Source organism: Lycorma delicatula, chromosome 5, assembly GCF_047948215.1.
Source record: "Lycorma delicatula isolate Av1 chromosome 5, ASM4794821v1, whole genome shotgun sequence".
NCBI lineage: Eukaryota > Metazoa > Arthropoda > Insecta > Hemiptera > Fulgoridae > Lycorma > Lycorma delicatula.
This window is the reverse complement of record NC_134459.1, coordinates 150405792-150425392: the sequence shown is the minus strand read 5'-3', so window position 1 is coordinate 150425392 and position 19601 is coordinate 150405792. Positions and strand designations below refer to the sequence as shown.

At 28.6% G+C, this 19601-nt stretch overlaps 2 protein-coding genes across 2 annotated transcripts; one reads left to right on the top strand and one right to left on the bottom strand.

Annotated features, from left to right (window-relative positions):
* Positions 1 to 2533: 2533 nt before the first annotated feature.
* LOC142324564 (phosphoinositide 3-kinase regulatory subunit 4-like) lies at positions 2534 to 11066 on the top strand. Its single transcript, XM_075365407.1, has 3 exons — positions 2534 to 2613; positions 6559 to 6685; positions 10617 to 11066. Exons 1-3 carry the CDS (start codon positions 2594 to 2596, stop codon positions 10668 to 10670), a joined length of 201 nt encoding a protein of 66 aa, XP_075221522.1. The 5' UTR covers positions 2534 to 2593; the 3' UTR covers positions 10671 to 11066.
* A 4501-nt stretch (positions 11067 to 15567) lies between these two features.
* Positions 15568 to 19470, bottom strand: LOC142325489 (large ribosomal subunit protein P2-like). The gene is made up of 2 exons (XM_075367314.1): positions 19246 to 19470; positions 15568 to 15807 (listed from the first exon to the last, which is right to left on the bottom strand). The coding sequence occupies exons 1-2, from the start codon at positions 19415 to 19417 to the stop codon at positions 15629 to 15631; spliced, it is 351 nt and encodes a 116-aa protein (XP_075223429.1). The 5' UTR covers positions 19418 to 19470; the 3' UTR covers positions 15568 to 15628.
* Positions 19471 to 19601: the final 131 nt, after the last annotated feature.

The window sequence follows — 19601 nt, the reverse complement described above, 5'->3', positions numbered from 1 at the left end:
TCCTTTCTGAATTTAATTTTTCATTCCGTAGACTCAAATAATTCCAGAATTTGGTATTTTAACCTTTTTGTCTAATAAAAATATTTCACAATTTAAAAAATATTTAAAACTTCATAATGAATTTTGATCTAAGTGAACTGTTCTCATCTTCATTTTTAAACTTAAAATCACCTGATTGCTGCATTCCTCTGAATCTTGCATTGTGATTCCATATGTTTTTAGTTACAATATCCCTTAATATTGTAAAGTTAAACAATATCAAAGGGATAGATTTCTTGAAATTATTTTAAGTTAATGTTGTGCTAGGGTGATAATTCATTATTATTGAATCTACTTGGTTCCATTATTCTGTCAATGTTCATGTTTTCAAAAAGAATGTGTAGTGAATGATAATTTAACTGAATTATTTATATTGTGCAATGAGTTATTGTTGAGATTTACAATTTATTTAAATAAAATATACAGGAATTAAAGAAAATTATAATTAAAAATTATATATTTTTCTTCTTTTTCCACATTATTGAACTTTTAGTGTTTTATAACTTTGAAAGATTATATGAAAAATTTAAGTTATGTATATATTAAAGAACATAGCATATTTTTATTTAAGTATTTGAAAAAAAAAACATTTTATGGGCAGTTTCATTACGGCAAATACTTTCAAAAGAATCCTATTTCAGCTTTCAGTAAAGAGAGTAAATTCATTTTTTTTTGCATTGAACCATATGTTTTACCAACATAGTACATACACAGTTTTATAATTTAATTTAACAGTGGGACTGAAAGATGATTGTGAAGGAAATTATTTCCTTCACAAACGGGAAATTCGTTCAGAACTGCTGAGAATATCAGTTATCTGTTTGAAAAGAGTCTGTTGTTTCACACAAGCATAAAATAGATTACAGACCTCATGCTTGTCTGTATAGATATTTTGCTGCGTAGTAGTGTGAAGTAACATCAGAATCCTTTTTTCATCCTGTTGTTAATTGATGTTATGAAACTATGTACATAACATAATAGTGTTAATGTACATGATTAACTCCAAAAATAGATTTGTTACATTTACTGAGAGCCAAAATAGAACTAACATCAAAAAAATAGCTTCCATATTATAATTCACTGTCATATTTTATTTTAAAGCACTTCCTCTAATTAGCCTAGTGGATTGGACATTGTGGTTGCTGAGACTGGCTAAGCTGTTAGTGATGATTTGTTTCATTCACATTTTTTACATGTGCTTAGTAACAGATGTACAATTATATAAGGAAGTAATGTAATTTTCTGTAAATATACATACACATATATATATATATATATATATATATATATATATATATATATATATATATATATATATATATATGTATGGTTACTTGTTATTTATTATTTTTTAGATATATTTGTATCATGCATTATTATATCATCTGTATTTTGTTTAATTTGGCACACTTCTACACAACAGTATATTATTTGGTTAAGTGTGATGTTTTAAGTCATCTACATCAGCCGGAAGGGAGGGGCAAAAGCTTTGACTTTTATAAAATCCTACAAAAAATAGTAACAAGGCATTAAGTTCGTGTATAAACACGTGAAGGCATATTTTGTTTCTCACTTTCTCTTGCAACACTGGTACAAGAAGCTTATTATTCTCGAAAGGGACTGTAAAAGAGCTTGGGAGTTGATTGGGTTTCATGAGGTACCAACAGTCAGTTTGTTAATATCACTTTCTCCAGATATTAGATAAGATCAGAGGGTGATTCTGGTATTCAAACGGTTGTATTAATGAAAGTATACAAATAATCTTTATTGTATTAGAAGAGGAAGTCAGGTTAATTTATTAAAGGTAGCTGAGAAGGAAAAATGTTATCAATTATAAAAATTACTTTTATCAAACCAGCAATTTTTAATTTAAACAATATTTGGAATTCAGTAAAAAATATGACCCTGGTAAATGTATGGAAGAATTTGTTAAGTGATGAAATAGAAAATAAATTACGAAAAATATTTATGTGAAGCAAGTCACCAGACTTTTGTGTAATTTTCTAAAGAAGATGAGGAATTTATGGTATATATGTGCAAAATTGGTTAGAAGATTATTTGATATTAATAGATTAAATTTTGTGAAGATTGTGCTATTCATATTGAAGTATATTTTAAAATGATTTTGTGTTTGGATATTGTGATAATATCGTGCTTGTTATAATAAATTTGTTGTTAAATTTCCTTTTTTTATACTGCTTATATATCTATACTAAATTTTTTTTAAATATTGGAGAGTATTTTTCTTTCATTTTTCAAGCTATTAACTAGAATGAGCAATGAATTTAGTTAGAAATATTGTTGGCGGTCAGCTTTATTTGAAATAGCTCTTAATAGTAATAATCTTATAATTTTACATTTATTCTTTTATTAAAAACTTGAAATGGTTCATTTTATTTAGTTTGTAATGTATTGAACAAAAATTGAACAATTATTTTTTATATAGGTTTATATTATTGTCTTTTACAGGTTTATTAAGAGTTTACCATCTGAAACAAGTAGCCAACTCCTTCTGGCTGAAGAAAATTTAAAAAAAGTGGACCTTACTCCTGCAATGGATATCTTTTCTGCTGGGTAAGGTATTTTTTTAATTTTATTCTTATTATTATTTGAAATAGTAGTAGTATTTTACATGCTTTTTGACAGTCTTATTGGTTGTTAATATTATATTTTATATAAATTATAATACAATATAAAATTTTGAGAATGACACACACATAAAATGTCAAATTTATAGATTATTTAAAAATATTTTAATTAACATAGATTGCCTACTTAAAGTTACAAAGTTCTAAATAAAGTATAATACAGGTGAGGGGGTTAATTTTCTCTGAGTAGTCAATGAATTTAGAAATCCCAAATAGCAGAACTATAAAGAAACAAAAAAAAAGGTTGATAGATTATTTAAAACATAAAATGGTTCTAATTATCACTAAGATTTAGTTCCAAAAAAATGAATTTGGTTCTTATCAATAGTTTGATTCTGTATTTCACATCATTCTCTTTAATAGAATAACTAACATGTTTACATTAAAATGCTTACACTCATTACAAAAACTTTAAATTTATTGTTTTTATTTAGCTTGTATTATTTAGAATGTTTATCATTTGAAAAAAAAGTGAATATAAAAAAGATGTACAAGTTGGCTGAATTGCTAAGAGCACATGTCTGCGTTTGCATATTTGTTAATAAACAACTGCATGCCATAGCAGAATGATAATCTTCAATACATTCCATGTAATAATATTAAGAGTAGGCTACAAAAACATAAGTAGTGCATTACTCCATACATGTGTTGCTAGCATGAATGATATAATAAAAACTGCAATAAAATTAATGTAATTTTATCTGTATAAATATTTAGAGTCTGCTTGTGTATGGTTGGTAGTTAATATGAAACCTTGTCAATATAAAACCTTTGCTAAATGTGAAAAAAGCTTAGTTTCTGTTTAAAAGTGGTACTGTTGTTTCATCAATACAAGACTGTATCTGTTAGTAGACACCAATTTCTTTCTGGTAACCGAGGTCTGTGACTAATTTTACACTATTCAGAAATAGCTTCAAATTTTTGTTAAATTATATTTTGTTATTCTTTATAAATCTTGTATATGTTACCAGTAGAAATCGTATCTCCTTTCTGAATTTAATTTTTCATTCCGTAGACTCAAATAATTCCAGAATTTGGTATTTTAACCTTTTTGTCTAATAAAAATATTTCACAATTTAAAAAATATTTAAAACTTCATAATGAATTTTGATCTAAGTGAACTGTTCTCATCTTCATTTTTAAACTTAAAATCACCTGATTGCTGCATTCCTCTGAATCTTGCATTGTGATTCCATATGTTTTTAGTTACAATATCCCTTAATATTGTAAAGTTAAACAATATCAAAGGGATAGATTTCTTGAAATTATTTTAAGTTAATGTTGTGCTAGGGTGATAATTCATTATTATTGAATCTACTTGGTTCCATTATTCTGTCAATGTTCATGTTTTCAAAAAGAATGTGTAGTGAATGATAATTTAACTGAATTATTTATATTGTGCAATGAGTTATTGTTGAGATTTACAATTTATTTAAATAAAATATACAGGAATTAAAGAAAATTATAATTAAAAATTATATATTTTTCTTCTTTTTCCACATTATTGAACTTTTAGTGTTTTATAACTTTGAAAGATTATATGAAAAATTTAAGTTATGTATATATTAAAGAACAGAGCATATTTTTATTTAAGTATTTGAAAAAAAAACATTTTATGGTCAGTTTCATTACGGCAAATACTTTCAAAAGAATCCTATTTCAGCTTTCAGTAAAGAGAGTAAATTCATTTTTTTTTGCATTGAACCATATGTTTTACCAACATAGTACATACACAGTTTTATAATTTAATTTAACAGTGGGACTGAAAGATGATTGTGAAGGAAATTATTTCCTTCACAAACGGGAAATTCCTTCAGAACTGCTGAGAATATCAGTTATCTGTTTGAAAAGAGTCTGTTGTTTCACACAAGCATAAAATAGATTACAGACCTCATGCTTGTCTGTATAGATATTTTGCTGCGTAGTAGTGTGAAGTAACATCAGAATCCTTTTTTCATCCTGTTGTTAATTGATGTTATGAAACTATGTACATAACATAATAGTGTTAATGTACATGATTAACTCCAAAAATAGATTTGTTACATTTACTGAGAGCCAAAATAGAACTAACATCAAAAAAATAGCTTCCATATTATAATTCACTGTCATATTTTATTTTAAAGCACTTCCTCTAATTAGCCTAGTGGATTGGATATTGTGGTTGCTGAGACTGGCTAAGCTGTTAGTGATGATTTGTTTCATTCACATTTTTTACATGTGCTTAGTAACAGATGTACAATTATATAAGGAAGTAATGTAATTTTCTGTAAATATACATACATATATATATATATATATATATATGTATGGTTACTTGTTATTTATTATTTTTTAGATATATTTGTATCATGCATTATTATATCATCTGTATTTTGTTTAATTTGGCACACTTCTACACAACAGTATATTATTTGGTTAAGTGTGATGTTTTAAGTCATCTACATCAGCCGGAAGGGAGGGGCAAAAGCTTTGACTTTTATAAAATCCTACAAAAAATAGTAACAAGGCATTAAGTTTGTGTATAAACACGTGAAGGCATATTTTGTTTCTCACTTTCTCTTGCAACACTGGTACAAGAAGCTTATTATTCTCGAAAGGGACTGTAAAAGAGCTTGGGAGTTGATTGGGTTTCATGAGGTACCAACAGTCAGTTTGTTATGGTATCTAACAAGTAGACATAGAATTAATGTCAGTATATAAACAATATAAATAAATTATAACATGAAATTATATGAAATATACTCTTTCATATACAAATGAAATAGTATTTTGAAGATTGCAAAAATATTTATTTTTGGAATGTACGGATTAGAATTACTACAATTACACTTATACAACCTACACAACAAACATGGTTTTACAGCAAATTTTAAAAAGTTTGTATCTCTAAGTGTTCTATCTGTACATTGTGAGTCACACAACTGTTATCAATATAGTAGTCCAATTCATCCCAAACATGTGAAAGCCTATCCCACTCAACTCTAGCAGAGTTTATGGTATATTGTTTTAAGTCATCTGCATCAATAGTTAGGGAGGAATAAAAACTCTTGACTTTTATAAAACCTCACAAAAAATAGTCACAAGATAATTAAGTGTGTACTTCTTGGTTGGCTAATGTATGAACACCATGATTTTATCTGTTGCATGATCATTCTAACATCTTGGAAGGTGTTTGTCCAGATATTTTCAAACCTTTACATATTAATGAAATGGGATTCCATCTTGTTTGAAAATTATATTCTTGATGTTTTCCTCAAGTTTAGGCATTAGCCATTCACCAAACATGTCAAAATAAATTTCTCCAGTCATTCTTTGTGAAAAGAACGATCTTTACACCTTTCCTTGGGATATAGCTTAAATTTAATCTTAATCCTACAACTACCTTACTTAATCCTTAGTTACAACTTATATTGGGCAAAAAAAGAAATTCATTAATGGAGTAAAAACATTTTTCAGTTAAAAACTGTTTTAGCCTTTCTATAAGAATCTTTTTTATGATCAAAGTATTTGTCATAATTTTTTCATGAATTTTGGCTGTTTGTAAGGTAGCTCACATTGAAATAATGGACATGTATGATTTCATAAGAAAATGCTTTTTATGCACATTATAAATATACCCTCATATTATGCAGTTATGACATAATGGCTTGTATAACAGCGCCTGCATATAAGAAGATTGTTTTACTTTCAGTTTTATACAGTCAGATATAAAATCTGAAATTATTTTGATCTGTTTTTTCTTATTTGCAATTAAAAAAAAAAAAATATTTATATATTTTTATGTTATTTTCTTATATATTATCATTATTTATTATTGTTATGATAAAAATTTTTATTTTTATATATTCTTTCATACTTTATGAAATTTCAGATGTGCTCTTGCTGAACTTTTCTCTGATGGTCACCCACCATTTGACTTCTCACAACTTCTAGCTTACAGATGTCGTGAATATAGTGTTGACAAACACTTGGAAAAAGTAGAAGATGAAGGAGCTCGGGTTGGCGATATTTTACTTTTTTTTTTCTAAACTCTTTCATTTAATTTACTTATATTGTTTTTGGACAGTATTGAAATATTTTACTGATATTGATTCAAATTGATCTTAATTTTTTATTATCTGCTTCCATATGAATTTGCTCTAATAGAGCATAAGTTTTAAGTGTGTATGATACAATATTGCCTTGAGTTTCTACAGTCCGTTTTATTTCGCCATTTAGTGAAGTTTCTTTAATATTGTTTTTATTATTAGAATATATTGAATAATGACTACAGCAGTCATTTTTTAATGAAATTAAAAAATAACATGCAGTTTAGATTAATCCATGCTCTACCACATGCAAAGATCATTTCAGTGGTTTTATTTGTATACTTATAAGTTATACAGCTATAATCTATTCAACAAATAATTTTTTAAACTGTTAGTACTTAATTTTATTAAAATTTTTATGATGAGTTAACAACCAGTGAAGTTGAAAAAATTGCTTAACTGCGGTGATCAAACAAGAATCGGTGTATTCAGTGTGGTATGGCCGTTGACTGAAAAAAGTACTGTAACACTGAATAATAAGAAAAAATATTTATGTATCATAATTTTAACAATTAATATTTTTGAATAAATGCAGAAGAGAAAGCCATGAAAGCACAAAAACCTCTTCAAGCCATGATACATTTAACCAGAGAAAATGGGTAATAAGAAGTTGTAAAGGACCCCCTGCTGATAAGAAAAAAACAAACAAATCAATATAAATATTTTATCACTTCTTTTTTCTTTTTATCCTTTATCCATTGTCAATGGTTTGGCAGTGCATCAGTTATCACTGATCTTCTTCTTACCCCACCATTTTTTCTCTATCACCCTTTCTGCCTCTTCAAATCTCTTGTCAGTATCCTCCTTCACCTTGTCCATCCAACGCCTTTCTTCTTTCACTTACACTCAGTGGTGTTGTGATACCTTACAAAACACAACCATAACTCAAGGTGGAAACTATTGTGCCATTGTGTGGACAGCTGTATGTAGTAAGTGCAAATGATGTCCTCTGGGTACTAGGGTAAGCAGTTGTATGCAGCCCTAGCTCCAGTATTTGCGTGCAATTTAATGGAGTGACCCATTAAATTGCCTTTGTTCATGGAAACAAAATATAAGTTAAGTCCCAATGAAAAATCATTCGATGGTTGTTGGTCCACTTGCAAAAACCAAAATAAATGGAGGTTTGAAAAGATTTCCACTAATGTTGTCAGCCGAAGATATGTCAAGTACAAAACAGATAAGTAATGTGCTAAGTCATCTGATATAAGATTTCTTATAATGAAATATAAGGTAGGAGGTAAATCATTTTCTAAAGTGTTTCCCGTTTTAATAAATAAAATGTGAAGTAACAGCTTTTGGCTCACCAAAATCAATTAAAAAGCTTAGGCGTAACGCTCTGTTGATTGAGGTGAATAATAATGAAAGCTCTTAGCCCTTAAGTACATAGAGAAGGATGAACTGATAGTGGAGCCACATAATACGCTAAATTCCAGCAAGGGAGTAATCCTTACAATAACTTGGCTGGTATAGAATTATAAGCGATCTCGGAGGAGCTATCACAGTTGGTGACTTCTGGATGGAGGATCATGAGGAAGGAGAATGGTGTTGATGAGCCTACATTCTCACTTATCCTTTTTTTCCCCCTGCTCTTCCCCCTAGGACTGACACCCTGCTCTGATAGCATTACTCAGTTCTAAGGGTGCCATAGCCTCAAACCATTCCCAGCGCAGGGTACCACTTGGTCAGCCAGGACTGGGTTTTCTCTTCATTGCCTTGCCTCTAAGTGGCCGGCCCCCTAGAGAGGGTCTTCCACCTGGGACTCATCCCAGGACCCATCCTATGGACCCCAGGAGTCCCTGTTTACTCATTGAAGTGAGACGCCGGAGCATCACCTCCCTCCTGAACAGGACTGTTTGCCCATCCCTAATCTACCCCAAATTGCGATCATCTTCCTCCTCCATGAATTTACGATACAGTATTCTGCTCACCATAGCGCTTATTACATTCCAATTCTGCAGGTTAAATAACATAGCGCCCACACAATTATTTGGCGTCAGTCACCCAATGAGCTGCTCCACCTCCAACCTGTCATAATCCCAATTCACACACCTAAGTATGGTATGCTCCACAGAATCTACCTCTTCACAATAAATGCATCAGTCAGAAGCACACCTATGCATCTGGTGCAGATACTCATTTTAACTACCATGGCCGGTAAGAAACTGTGTGAGCTCAAAACTCAACTCACCGTATTTTCTACAGACCCACGGCTTCACCTGAGGATCAAGCTTTTAGTCCAACTGTCCGGCCTGACACCATCCCACTTCTGCTGCCTCTTGTTCAGCAAATCCTTGCGGGTAAGACCCTTGGCTTTCCCCATGGCCTCCTCTGCCAACAACTCCATTGGAGGAACAGATGCCACCACAAAAATCACCTCTCTAGCCATAGTACGATAAACACCAGCCATACCTGCAGCTACTCTATGCTGTGGACGCTCCAATTTTTGCACCACCGTACTCCTTCGTTTAGTGGAATTCAGACAGCAACACAAGCATGTACGCCACTTAAGTTCAACTTAATCCGTGGCCATTTCCTACCAGTTTTAGTACCAAACCATCTATTTAGTACCATCCATCATTTTTTATTATATGTATATATATTTTATTTATTATGTACCTCTGTAATGCAGTATTTTTTTTTCTGTAATGTGTTCCATTTGCAAGTCGCACTACATCTGCTTTTCATAATTCATGTCCAATGAAATTCATGACTTCATGTATGCCTAAACCACACGCAGACTAATATGAAATTCTTCAGTTTACAAATTCTGTTTTTGGCTACTTATTTTACTGTTAATAATTACTTTTCTCAGTAGTTGTATAATTCTTATTTTAGTTCTGCATAATAATTTTTGATGAGCACCTATTTTTAACTATTTATTTGCACCATTTTTTTGGAAATTAGCTTCATGATATTGATTTTTTTGCTCCAGGACAGTTGTTATTTTGTTCTGCTACATTGATCGCAATAAATTTAAAATTCATTTCAAGGTTATGATGAAAACTTCATTTAAAATTTGTCATACAAGAAAAATTTCTTACATTTATGGTCTTCTCTTTGTAGATGTTATTTGAATTAATTTAATTTTATCGGTAATTATATTTAATGTTTTATTATTAAATAAGTGTGCAATTATAAGGTACTTAATTATTGTAGAAATAAATTCGTTAATACAAAAAAAATATGTATATATTTAATTTGTTAAATACTTTTAGTCACTAGAGATATATGAATTAGTGTAGGGGTAATTAAACTCTAAAGAAAAAAAGCTTTTAAAATAAAATTAAATATAAAAGCAAAATTAACTTTTTATTTTAACTAAAATATACTAAATGTATTAATAACTATTTAATATAATACTTATGGTTTATTAGAAAATTGCTATTTCCAATTTTGTACTAAACCACTAGGATTGTTGTTAATCTTGGTGATCATAGCAGAACAAATAAAATAGATGAAAAACATAAAAGATACATGAAAAATGTACAAAAAAAATACAAAAAATTTACATGAAAAATAGATCAAAACATACCTTTCATTAAAAGATATTGCATTCCTAAAAAAAACATTAAGAGTTTTATTCATATATGATTTATCACAGTATAATACTCCCTTTGAAACTTAGAAAGTAAAAATCATACTTTTTAAGTGAAGATTTAACTATTTTATCTTAAGATCAAATGTTTTTGTCGAATCTTATTCACGTAAATCATTCTCTTACTAGTTCAAATCTACTGGAAAAATAATCACAACAATAAAATATATATATTGAAATGTAATATACCTAAATGTATAAATATAATTTAAGTTTTGTTCATTTAAAAATTTTATGATTTTTCAGAGTCTGTTCAGCAGAATGATTACAGACCAACTGTTCAGGAGATATTTAATTTAACTCCATCGACGAGTCTTAGTTCCTGTTCCTCATCATCATCTCCCACATTCCGGGAGCGTTCTTTAAGCTCTAGTGGAAGCAGTAAATCACGATCACACTGGCCATTCTCTAGGAATGGCAATGACTAATAAATTATTGTATATACTAGCCACACTTATATATAATATAATATTGTTTTGTACGTTCATGAATACTATATAAAGTACACCTTTTTATGATTGTAAAAAAAAAGGTTGTAAGATGGCTGTCACTTTTTGGTGTTTTTGTTTGTTTTTAATTAATGTTTGTTCAAAGTAATACATTTATTTAAAACATATTGTGTATACTCAAAAACAAGAAAATTTTTTATTTATCAGATATTTAATTTATTAAGTAAATTTTAAGGTCTTCTTTTTCTTTTTTAAGTCGTGTACATTATTTTTACACCGTCACATTAAGTGTTGTTTAGTTCTTTTTTTTTTATTATAATATATTTTTTTCTTAATTTAAAAAAGAAAGACATATATTGAGAAATACACGATATATTTAAAGAAATACTGTTATAATATGTTAAAGGAATACCCAATATGTTTGTTGAAATACTACCCACAAAATGTTTAAAGATAACAATAAGGATTTTATTTTATTTATTTTTATTGTGACGCGAGATTCAGAGAACAAAAACAGATTTTCATTAAAAACATAAATTTCAAATTTTTTATCATTTTTAACTGCTTATGAAAGGACACTTCATGAATTTTTTTTTCATGGCAACTTTTAATTGCTTTAAAACACATTCTTTGAAAAGGAGAATTTTTTAATTATGTGAAATGATATAAATTTTTTAATTGTATACAATGTTAAGATCTGCTCTGTTAAATTAAAAATATTTATATTTGTTTTTAATTATAATTTTTTATTCAATTCAATATTGTTATTGCTCTCTAATACTTAATTTAATTATATTTATAATTAGCTTATTTTGTTTATGTTATTGAAGTACACTTCTATACATAATAGTAATTTCAGTAATTTTAATTTGGAATTCTCAGATAAATTGAGTGTTACTTGAAGATACAAAATATTTGTTATGATGTAGTTAGTGTTAATGTAGCTTAAAAGTTACATTTATAAAATAAAGAAAAGTTATAGTAAACAGTTATAAAAGTTATAGATAATAGTTATGTTATCTCTATTTTGTTTTAATTCAGAAGTATTTCATTTTTGTGTTATTTATCCATGGTAGATATTCAGTTTCCGTACTAAAAGAAAAAAAAATGCGTTATTGATTGTGTATTATGTATATAAGTTAAAATTTCTATTTATGTGCCATTTTACTATTTATTTAAAAAATAAATACTGTCAGTTTAATATAAACAAACACAAATTGTTTAATGAAATATAATGTATGATTTATAATATAAAAATAATACGATTGTACTATGCTGTATATATTTCAGCGGATTAAATAAATTATATGTACATTAATTCAATTATATTTATTTTTATTATATACATTTAATTTCTTCATTTCATTGCAGTAGCTTGTATTTAGTCCCTAAAAAGTTGTTATAGAGTTTTGAACTTCTGTATATGAATTGTGATGCGGCCAAAGACTACTAGGTCTACGTATGAGATTTGTCCCAAAAGTGTGGGTAGCTCATAGTTTACGGTTTTTATGTGTTCCATCAACTTGAAATGATGATTTCAACTTCAATTTAATCTTACGGAAGAGGTAAAAATCACAGAGCTAGATCTGGGCTATAGAGAGGCTGTGGAAGTAGGTGAATGTTTTTCTTCGCCAGAGATTCTTGAATTGAATGTGAAGTGTGAGCTGGTGCCTTATTGTGGTACAGCACCCAATCATGTGCAATGTCTGTTTGGACTCGTTTTCTAAGTCTTTACGAGACATCTTTGTAAACGGTGCTATTAACTGTCTGTCCGGGAGGTACAAATTCTTTGTGCACAATGCCACAGCTGTCAAAAAAAAAAAAAAATCATTGTTTTCACTTTGGATCTGGATGCTTTCTTTGGACGAGGAGAACATTTTGTGTGCCATTCTGAACTTTGCCGTTTTAAGTCTCGGGATCATATTCAAACACCCATGATTCATCGCCTGTTATTTCCTTATTCAAAAAATTTCATGTTAACTATTATTAACACGCTGTTCTTTAGTTAGAGTGTTGGTAGGTGTGTAAATTTAACTGAATAAAGTTTATTTGTTTAAGTAAAAGTAAATAAGATATTTTTCTAATATGGAATTACCATCTTTAGTGTCCAGTATAAACTGTGGTGTGCGAAAAAAGGTAGAAAGGTGGTAGAAAAGCATAAAAAGTAATACGACAGTGATCCTAACCTGACGTTTCTTAAAAATAAAGCATGACCATGTAACTGTGATACTAAGTGGTTTAAATGTAATAAAGTGATGTATGTATTCTGATATATCAATAAATCGCAATCATTTACGCAACAGAAGGTAAGATAAAATGTTACTTAAGTATATTTCTGCCAGTGATACTAAGAGAAAAAGATGAACAAAACCTAAGCCACCTTTAATTTACATTTTAAAAACTAAAAAGCTGGGAATGATAACAGTTTAGGAAGTTTTTTGTTTTGCTTTGGGTATGCCAGCTTCTAGAATAATTAGAGTTGCTAAAGTTATAAATTTAGGTCATTTTCCTAATGAAAATCTTGGTGGTAACAGATAGTTTAAAAAATTTTAATCTGAAAAAGAAAACGTAAAAAAATTTTTAACCAATTTGCCTACTTGTGAATCATACTATAATAGAAATAAAAGTAAAAGAGTTTATTTATCTTCAGATTTAAATATTGCAAAATTATATAAAATGTATAACCAATCAGAATGAAGATCTAAAAGTTACACTTCCAGTCTTTTTATTAACTATTTACCACTGAATTTAATATTTGATTTAATAATCCAGCAACTGACACATGCTCTTTTTGTGTCCGTTTAAAGAATGAACTTATCTTAAAAAGGATAGTAACAAAACACTGAATCTAACAAGAACCAAATTAAGAGTTCATGAATTGCATGCCAGTTCTTTTTACGACTACGAAAGAAGCACAAAATAATGAAAGCACTGCTTCTTTTGCTTTTGACCTATAAGTTCATCCTTTGCTTAAAACATCCAAGAGGCCTTTTTAACTTATTCTGCAAATTTCATTTTGTTGTGTAGACCTAGGTTCTAGAAATCCAACATTTTTTACTTTGTCTGAAAACCAATCGAGCAGAAGAGCCACTGAAATAGGGTCAGCTTTCCTAGAGTGAAAGGTATCAGTGAATCAAATAGAATCATTATTTCAAAAGATAAGTTAAAAACTGGAGAAACTGCCAGTAAAATACAACATTACACCAATTATAAATACATGTTTACCAATTACAAATTTTCGTCAGCTGCTGAACTTCAGAATTGTAGGTCGATAGTTGCGTGAGAGCATTTTAAAACACAAATTAAACACTTTGGCAAAGACTGTGATTCTATTCTAGAACTTCTTTGAAGTAATGAATTAATCTTTAATGATGTGGATGCGGAAAATGAGTCTATTGATGAAGTTAACTTGCCACTGTTCATATGTAAAATAGTTTTTATTGATGATGCTATAATAATATTAAAAATTATAATGTGTTTTTAAAAATGTAATAATATAAATTCTATAATTAAAGGGCAGATTGTTCAAATATAGATTTTTTTTTAAAAGTTAACATCCCCAACAGTTTTTTTTATTAATTTATCAGCCATTTCAAATATCGTTTAAGTGAATTTTTGAGTACAGAATTAAGAATGAATCACTAACACCTTCAACCAAAAAAAAGGATAAAAATGTATTAAGGCTGTAAGTAAAGCTGTGGATTTTTTGTGTCTACTGATAAATTACAATTGCTGGAGAAGTTAAGTTTTGAACAAAAGCTCCTCCATAGTAGTATATTCTTTTTCTGCCTGTTCTCTTGACAACAGGTCTAGTAGTTATTATTCTCCTAGCCAGAACAGTGCTGTAGTGTAAAATTGAAACTTTGAACCAATAATTACTAAATAATAAATACTCATTTAATTAATTATAAAGTCAAGGTCCTCAAACTATATTTCCAATAGTTTCTTCTGCAAGTTATTGTAAAACCAAACAGTAACCTCGTTAGTTTAGCATATTTATTTTGTTAAACTATCAGTAACAAGATAAAACTTTCGGGACAAAATTTAGAATTTGTGTAATTAAAAATTCATTTTTAACAAAAAAACAACCATAAACAAAACAGATTTTGAAAATGTTACAATACAGATTACTTCTACTATACTGAATTTGGTTTTTTATTTCTTTAGTGCAACTTTCAGCCAAAAGGTGCACTAATCCACATAATAATAGTGATCTATGTTCCATTTCTAAGCATGTGATCCATTCGCTTTAAACACTGTTGAACAAAACTAATATCAATCAGTTCAATGAATAAAAAAAAAAACAGTCCTCTTACTTTTATTAGAGATTTTGATATATTTGTAGAAATTATTCTTTTGCATTCTTAAAAATACTTAAAATATGTTTTGGAATAACACATTTTAATTTTATTAATATAAAAAATTAGTCTATTAAAGAGGTTTTACAACAATTTTCTTAGGAACTACTGGCAATACAGTTCTTGAGCCTAACTTTTATGTCAGTTTTTCATGAGATTCCATTTAAAATCACTCATTTTCTCCTTAGAACTTTAATATAGCACTGATCTTCAGAGTAGGAATCTAGATGATCTTTCACTAACCATTAATTTGAAAACTTCCTTCCAGATATATGTTTAATGAACCTTTTCATTAGGAATGGACGGACCTATATATAAAGTACAGGAGGAGTTAACTTCCTGAAACACCAATAAATAAATATTCTTAAAGGAAAACAAAAAATCAAAGAATTGTAAAAAATTAATTTATTAACATCAAATAAGAAGAAATGAAGCGTGTACAATTTAAAACTTAATCAAAAAGACCAAATCCCATGTCATCATCAGATTGGTCAGATTCTTCTTTTTCTGGCTTCTTCTCCTCTTTCTTTTCTGCAGCAGCAGCTGCAGCTGGAGCAGGACCACCTCCAGCAGCTGCAACTGCTACAGCTGCACCACCACCAACAGGCATTGAGGCTAGTTTTTCTTTGCCTACAAATAAAATAAAAAAATTAAGTGAAATAGTGCTATAAGAGATTAATAATTATCATAGAGATATTTTAAAAACCTGAATCCTTAAAGCAAAGCAAAATTTACATAGGTCATATACTGAGATGTAGATATTTTAATATTCAAAATCACCAAGAAGTGCTAATTTAAAATTGAAAAACAAATATAGGCAACTGTATTTCTACAATATCCTAAACAGGTAAAACTTAAGAATGAAATAACATTCAATAAAAATTCAAAATCAGGGTGGGAAGAGTTCATATACATTTGTCACTGTATCTTCTGATAAAAGGTAGTTAAAATCCAGACTTTTGATGGATCATCCATTGTTCAAGTAACTCATTCTCCTTTTTTCAATGGTATAAAAGTGTACAGTAGATTAAGTAAAAAAAATGTTACTAATAAAATAATCTCTCTCTATGTTCACTGCATTTAAATTTTTTTCTGAATATCCATGGTATTTATGTACATGGATCAATATAGATATTGTTTTTTAACAGAAACTCTCGTATAAAAAAAAAGAATTTTAAAACACCAGACATCCGCTTCCTTAATTTATTTTAAACATGAGTTTTATTAGACTATGTGATATTTGCAAACAGTTCTATAACTTGGTTGTTTGCATTTATATTACAATTTTCTTATCTCAGAGAAATTTTATAATTAATTAAATAAAATCTAATAGTTAAAATAATAAGTAAAATAATATTGGTTTTACATAAAATTGTTGTTTTTTATGTCATTTTCAATTATTTAAATTAAACTTTTTTTTGGTGCTATTATGTCATGCAAGATAAAAATAGTAATAAAAATGCATTAATACTTCATACATTTATGTAGTATATACTTACATAAATATAATTCTTTTAATTCCAAAAAAACATCTTTTGAAAATTAGGAAGCTTGATAATGTAATTAATATAAAATTGTTTGCAAAAAAAAAATAATTTCAACAAGAAGTTTTTATACTGTGAAATCTTCATCTGCTGTTAAGTTTAAGGGCAATAAAAAAAAAAAAGTAATATTATTTTAAAATTTCAATTATAAAACATAAAAGAAGTGGCTGAAACACAACTAGTTACTTAACACTAAATGTATTTCATGTTAATGTGGTTTATATCTGTTCTATGAGTAATATGGTGGTATTAATCAAACTGAACTTGGTGGCGTTCAATCTTGAAATTAAAAAGGAGAAACATTCGAAGATTATCACAGTTTGTTTTGTCTAGAAAATTTATATACTACTGAACAGAGACTGAAAGAGTAAAATGCAATTTTATGAGGAATGAACCATATGGAAGTTTTCCTTTTTTCAACCATTACTTATCTACTTAATGAAATTTATTTCAAGTAGTCTTCACTTTGAAATGTTTAGATACTAACAGGTTTTGTTCTGCAGTTGAATGGAAGTAAATTTTTTACTTCAAAATTCATTACAAAAATCTTTCAAGCTCCTTCCTGAAATTAAGCTATTTGATGATCGTTTTTCTTTTACTTTTTTGAATATATATACAAAAACAACCGTAACAGATGATGTAAAACAGTTTGGGCCATGGATAACAAACTTGAAACAATGGGAAAATAAACTGCAAGTCAAAATCCAATGCCTTTATGAGGCATGTATGTTCCTTTTAAAATAAATACATTTGTTTACTAATATTAATTTTAGAAAAAAAAATTATTGATGTTTACAATGCTTTGAAACTCTTAGTAAGTAAAACTGAATAGGATTGTGAATGTTTCTTTTCCATGACTAATTATACATTTTTTTATACATAAAATAAAAAAAAATAAAAACAATTATAGTAAATTTCCAAAGAACTTGGGAAATTGCTACTGCACCCAATCATGTTTATATACATATATATGTAGAGCTTGTTACGAACCATAATAAGTTTGAAGAAGTGGATTGACATAGAAGAAAAAAGCAAAGAAGTGGCACAGGATACTATGTACAATATTGATCTGAACTGTTTCAATTCCTGCTAACTTATTGCTAATATTGAAATCACAATCATCGCTATCACTGCCTACATTAATAATAAATGACATTTTCAATACATTATCAAATAAAGATTCAAAAGACAATAAGATGTTTCTATGTTCTTGACATGGTCAAACCTTTATTTCCATGTGGCATTTGTAACTGAATCTGTTATTCTTCAATTAATGCAACAGCATCATTTAATTTAAAATGAACATATTTTTTTTACAACTCTTAAAACCGCCAAATTTTTTCATATTTGAATTAGAAGCGCAGTTCAGAAACATGTTTTGGTGTGAAGCATTATTATCTATGACAATGACAGAGTTAAAGGAAAGATTAGGAATTAATTGTTGTTTTACCCACTGTTTATAATTAAAAAATTCATATTGTCATCATAATCTGTTTTAGTAACGGATTTAAATATAAGAAGTGTGTTTTTATCAAAACCGTTTTTGGAACTGAATGAACAATGCAAGCATGCTTGCCTTTTCTAATCATACAGCAAGGTTGCAGCCAGTCCTCACTCCACGATATTGGTTTGGTATGACTGGCATGTACATAGAATTCGTCCATGTAAATTTTAGATCTGTATTGGTTATGGTACTCTTTTAACAGCTATAAAATAACGCAGTCTCATTTCCTGATTTTCTAATTTTTCCCCTGTTTGAACCCCATGTCTTTCATTATCCACTACTGATTTTCAAATGAATCTATTAACCAGAACCAGAGTTATGAGGTAAAAAGACCGGGTTTTTGCAATGTTTTCAAGGTTAACTAAAAACCAGAAATCTGCCTTTCTGATGCATTTGCTAAGACAGGATTTTTTTATTTTTGCTCTAGAAAATATTTACAGCACTGATAAATAAAGGCTACAGCCTTATTTATACTTGTAATAACTAATTGAGTATATTAATTACAAAATTCATATAATTTCAATGATTTTGACTCACTTTAAATTACAGTATTTTTAGAAGGTATTCATGGTTTTTTCTGATGCAAGTTGCAAGGATTTGCTTTATGAACGAAGAAAACATTTTCTACTAAATTTCTCAAAACTCGTAAGGGTAACTGCAATAATAGGTAGCAGAATTAAAAAAAATTGTTGTAATGTACAGATCGATATAGAAGCACTCATGAGTGTAAATTAATAAAATAACCTTCAGCAAATGAATCAAACATATTTCAAGAACTGTCATTTTTTTCATAAATTTAAGAGTGAATGTTTAAGATGTTATTAAAAATACTAGATAAAATGCAGCCCACATAAGGATTACTAGCAAAGAAACAAAAAGACCCCACTTAGACAAATGATGGTTTGAGATAAGCATAATCGCACTGTAACAGACATAAACCAATATGAATGCTTCAGAATAGCAATCATACGTTTTTTCAAATATAAATTTAAAAATAATAAAAACCTAATAAAATCATACCTTGTGTTATCAGTTCATCAACTGATTTTCCTTTCATTTGGTTAACCACCAGTTTTAACTTTTCACTGTCGCATTCAATACCAACTGAACTAAGGATTTTTTCAATGTCGCTGGTGGTAGGGGCATCTTTTCCGCCAAGGGCAGCAAGTAAGTAAGCGGCCACGTAACGCATGGTTTAAGTCTTAGTGACACGAAACTGGTACACTGAAACAAATAAATTCATTAAGTTACATTGCACACATGAATATTTGTATCTTTCTATGCTTATTTCTTTTTTTGTTTACTATGCTTGCAACAACTAATTAAATCTTTCAAATATGTGAAGCACAATACTCAACTGTTACATTAGTAAATGA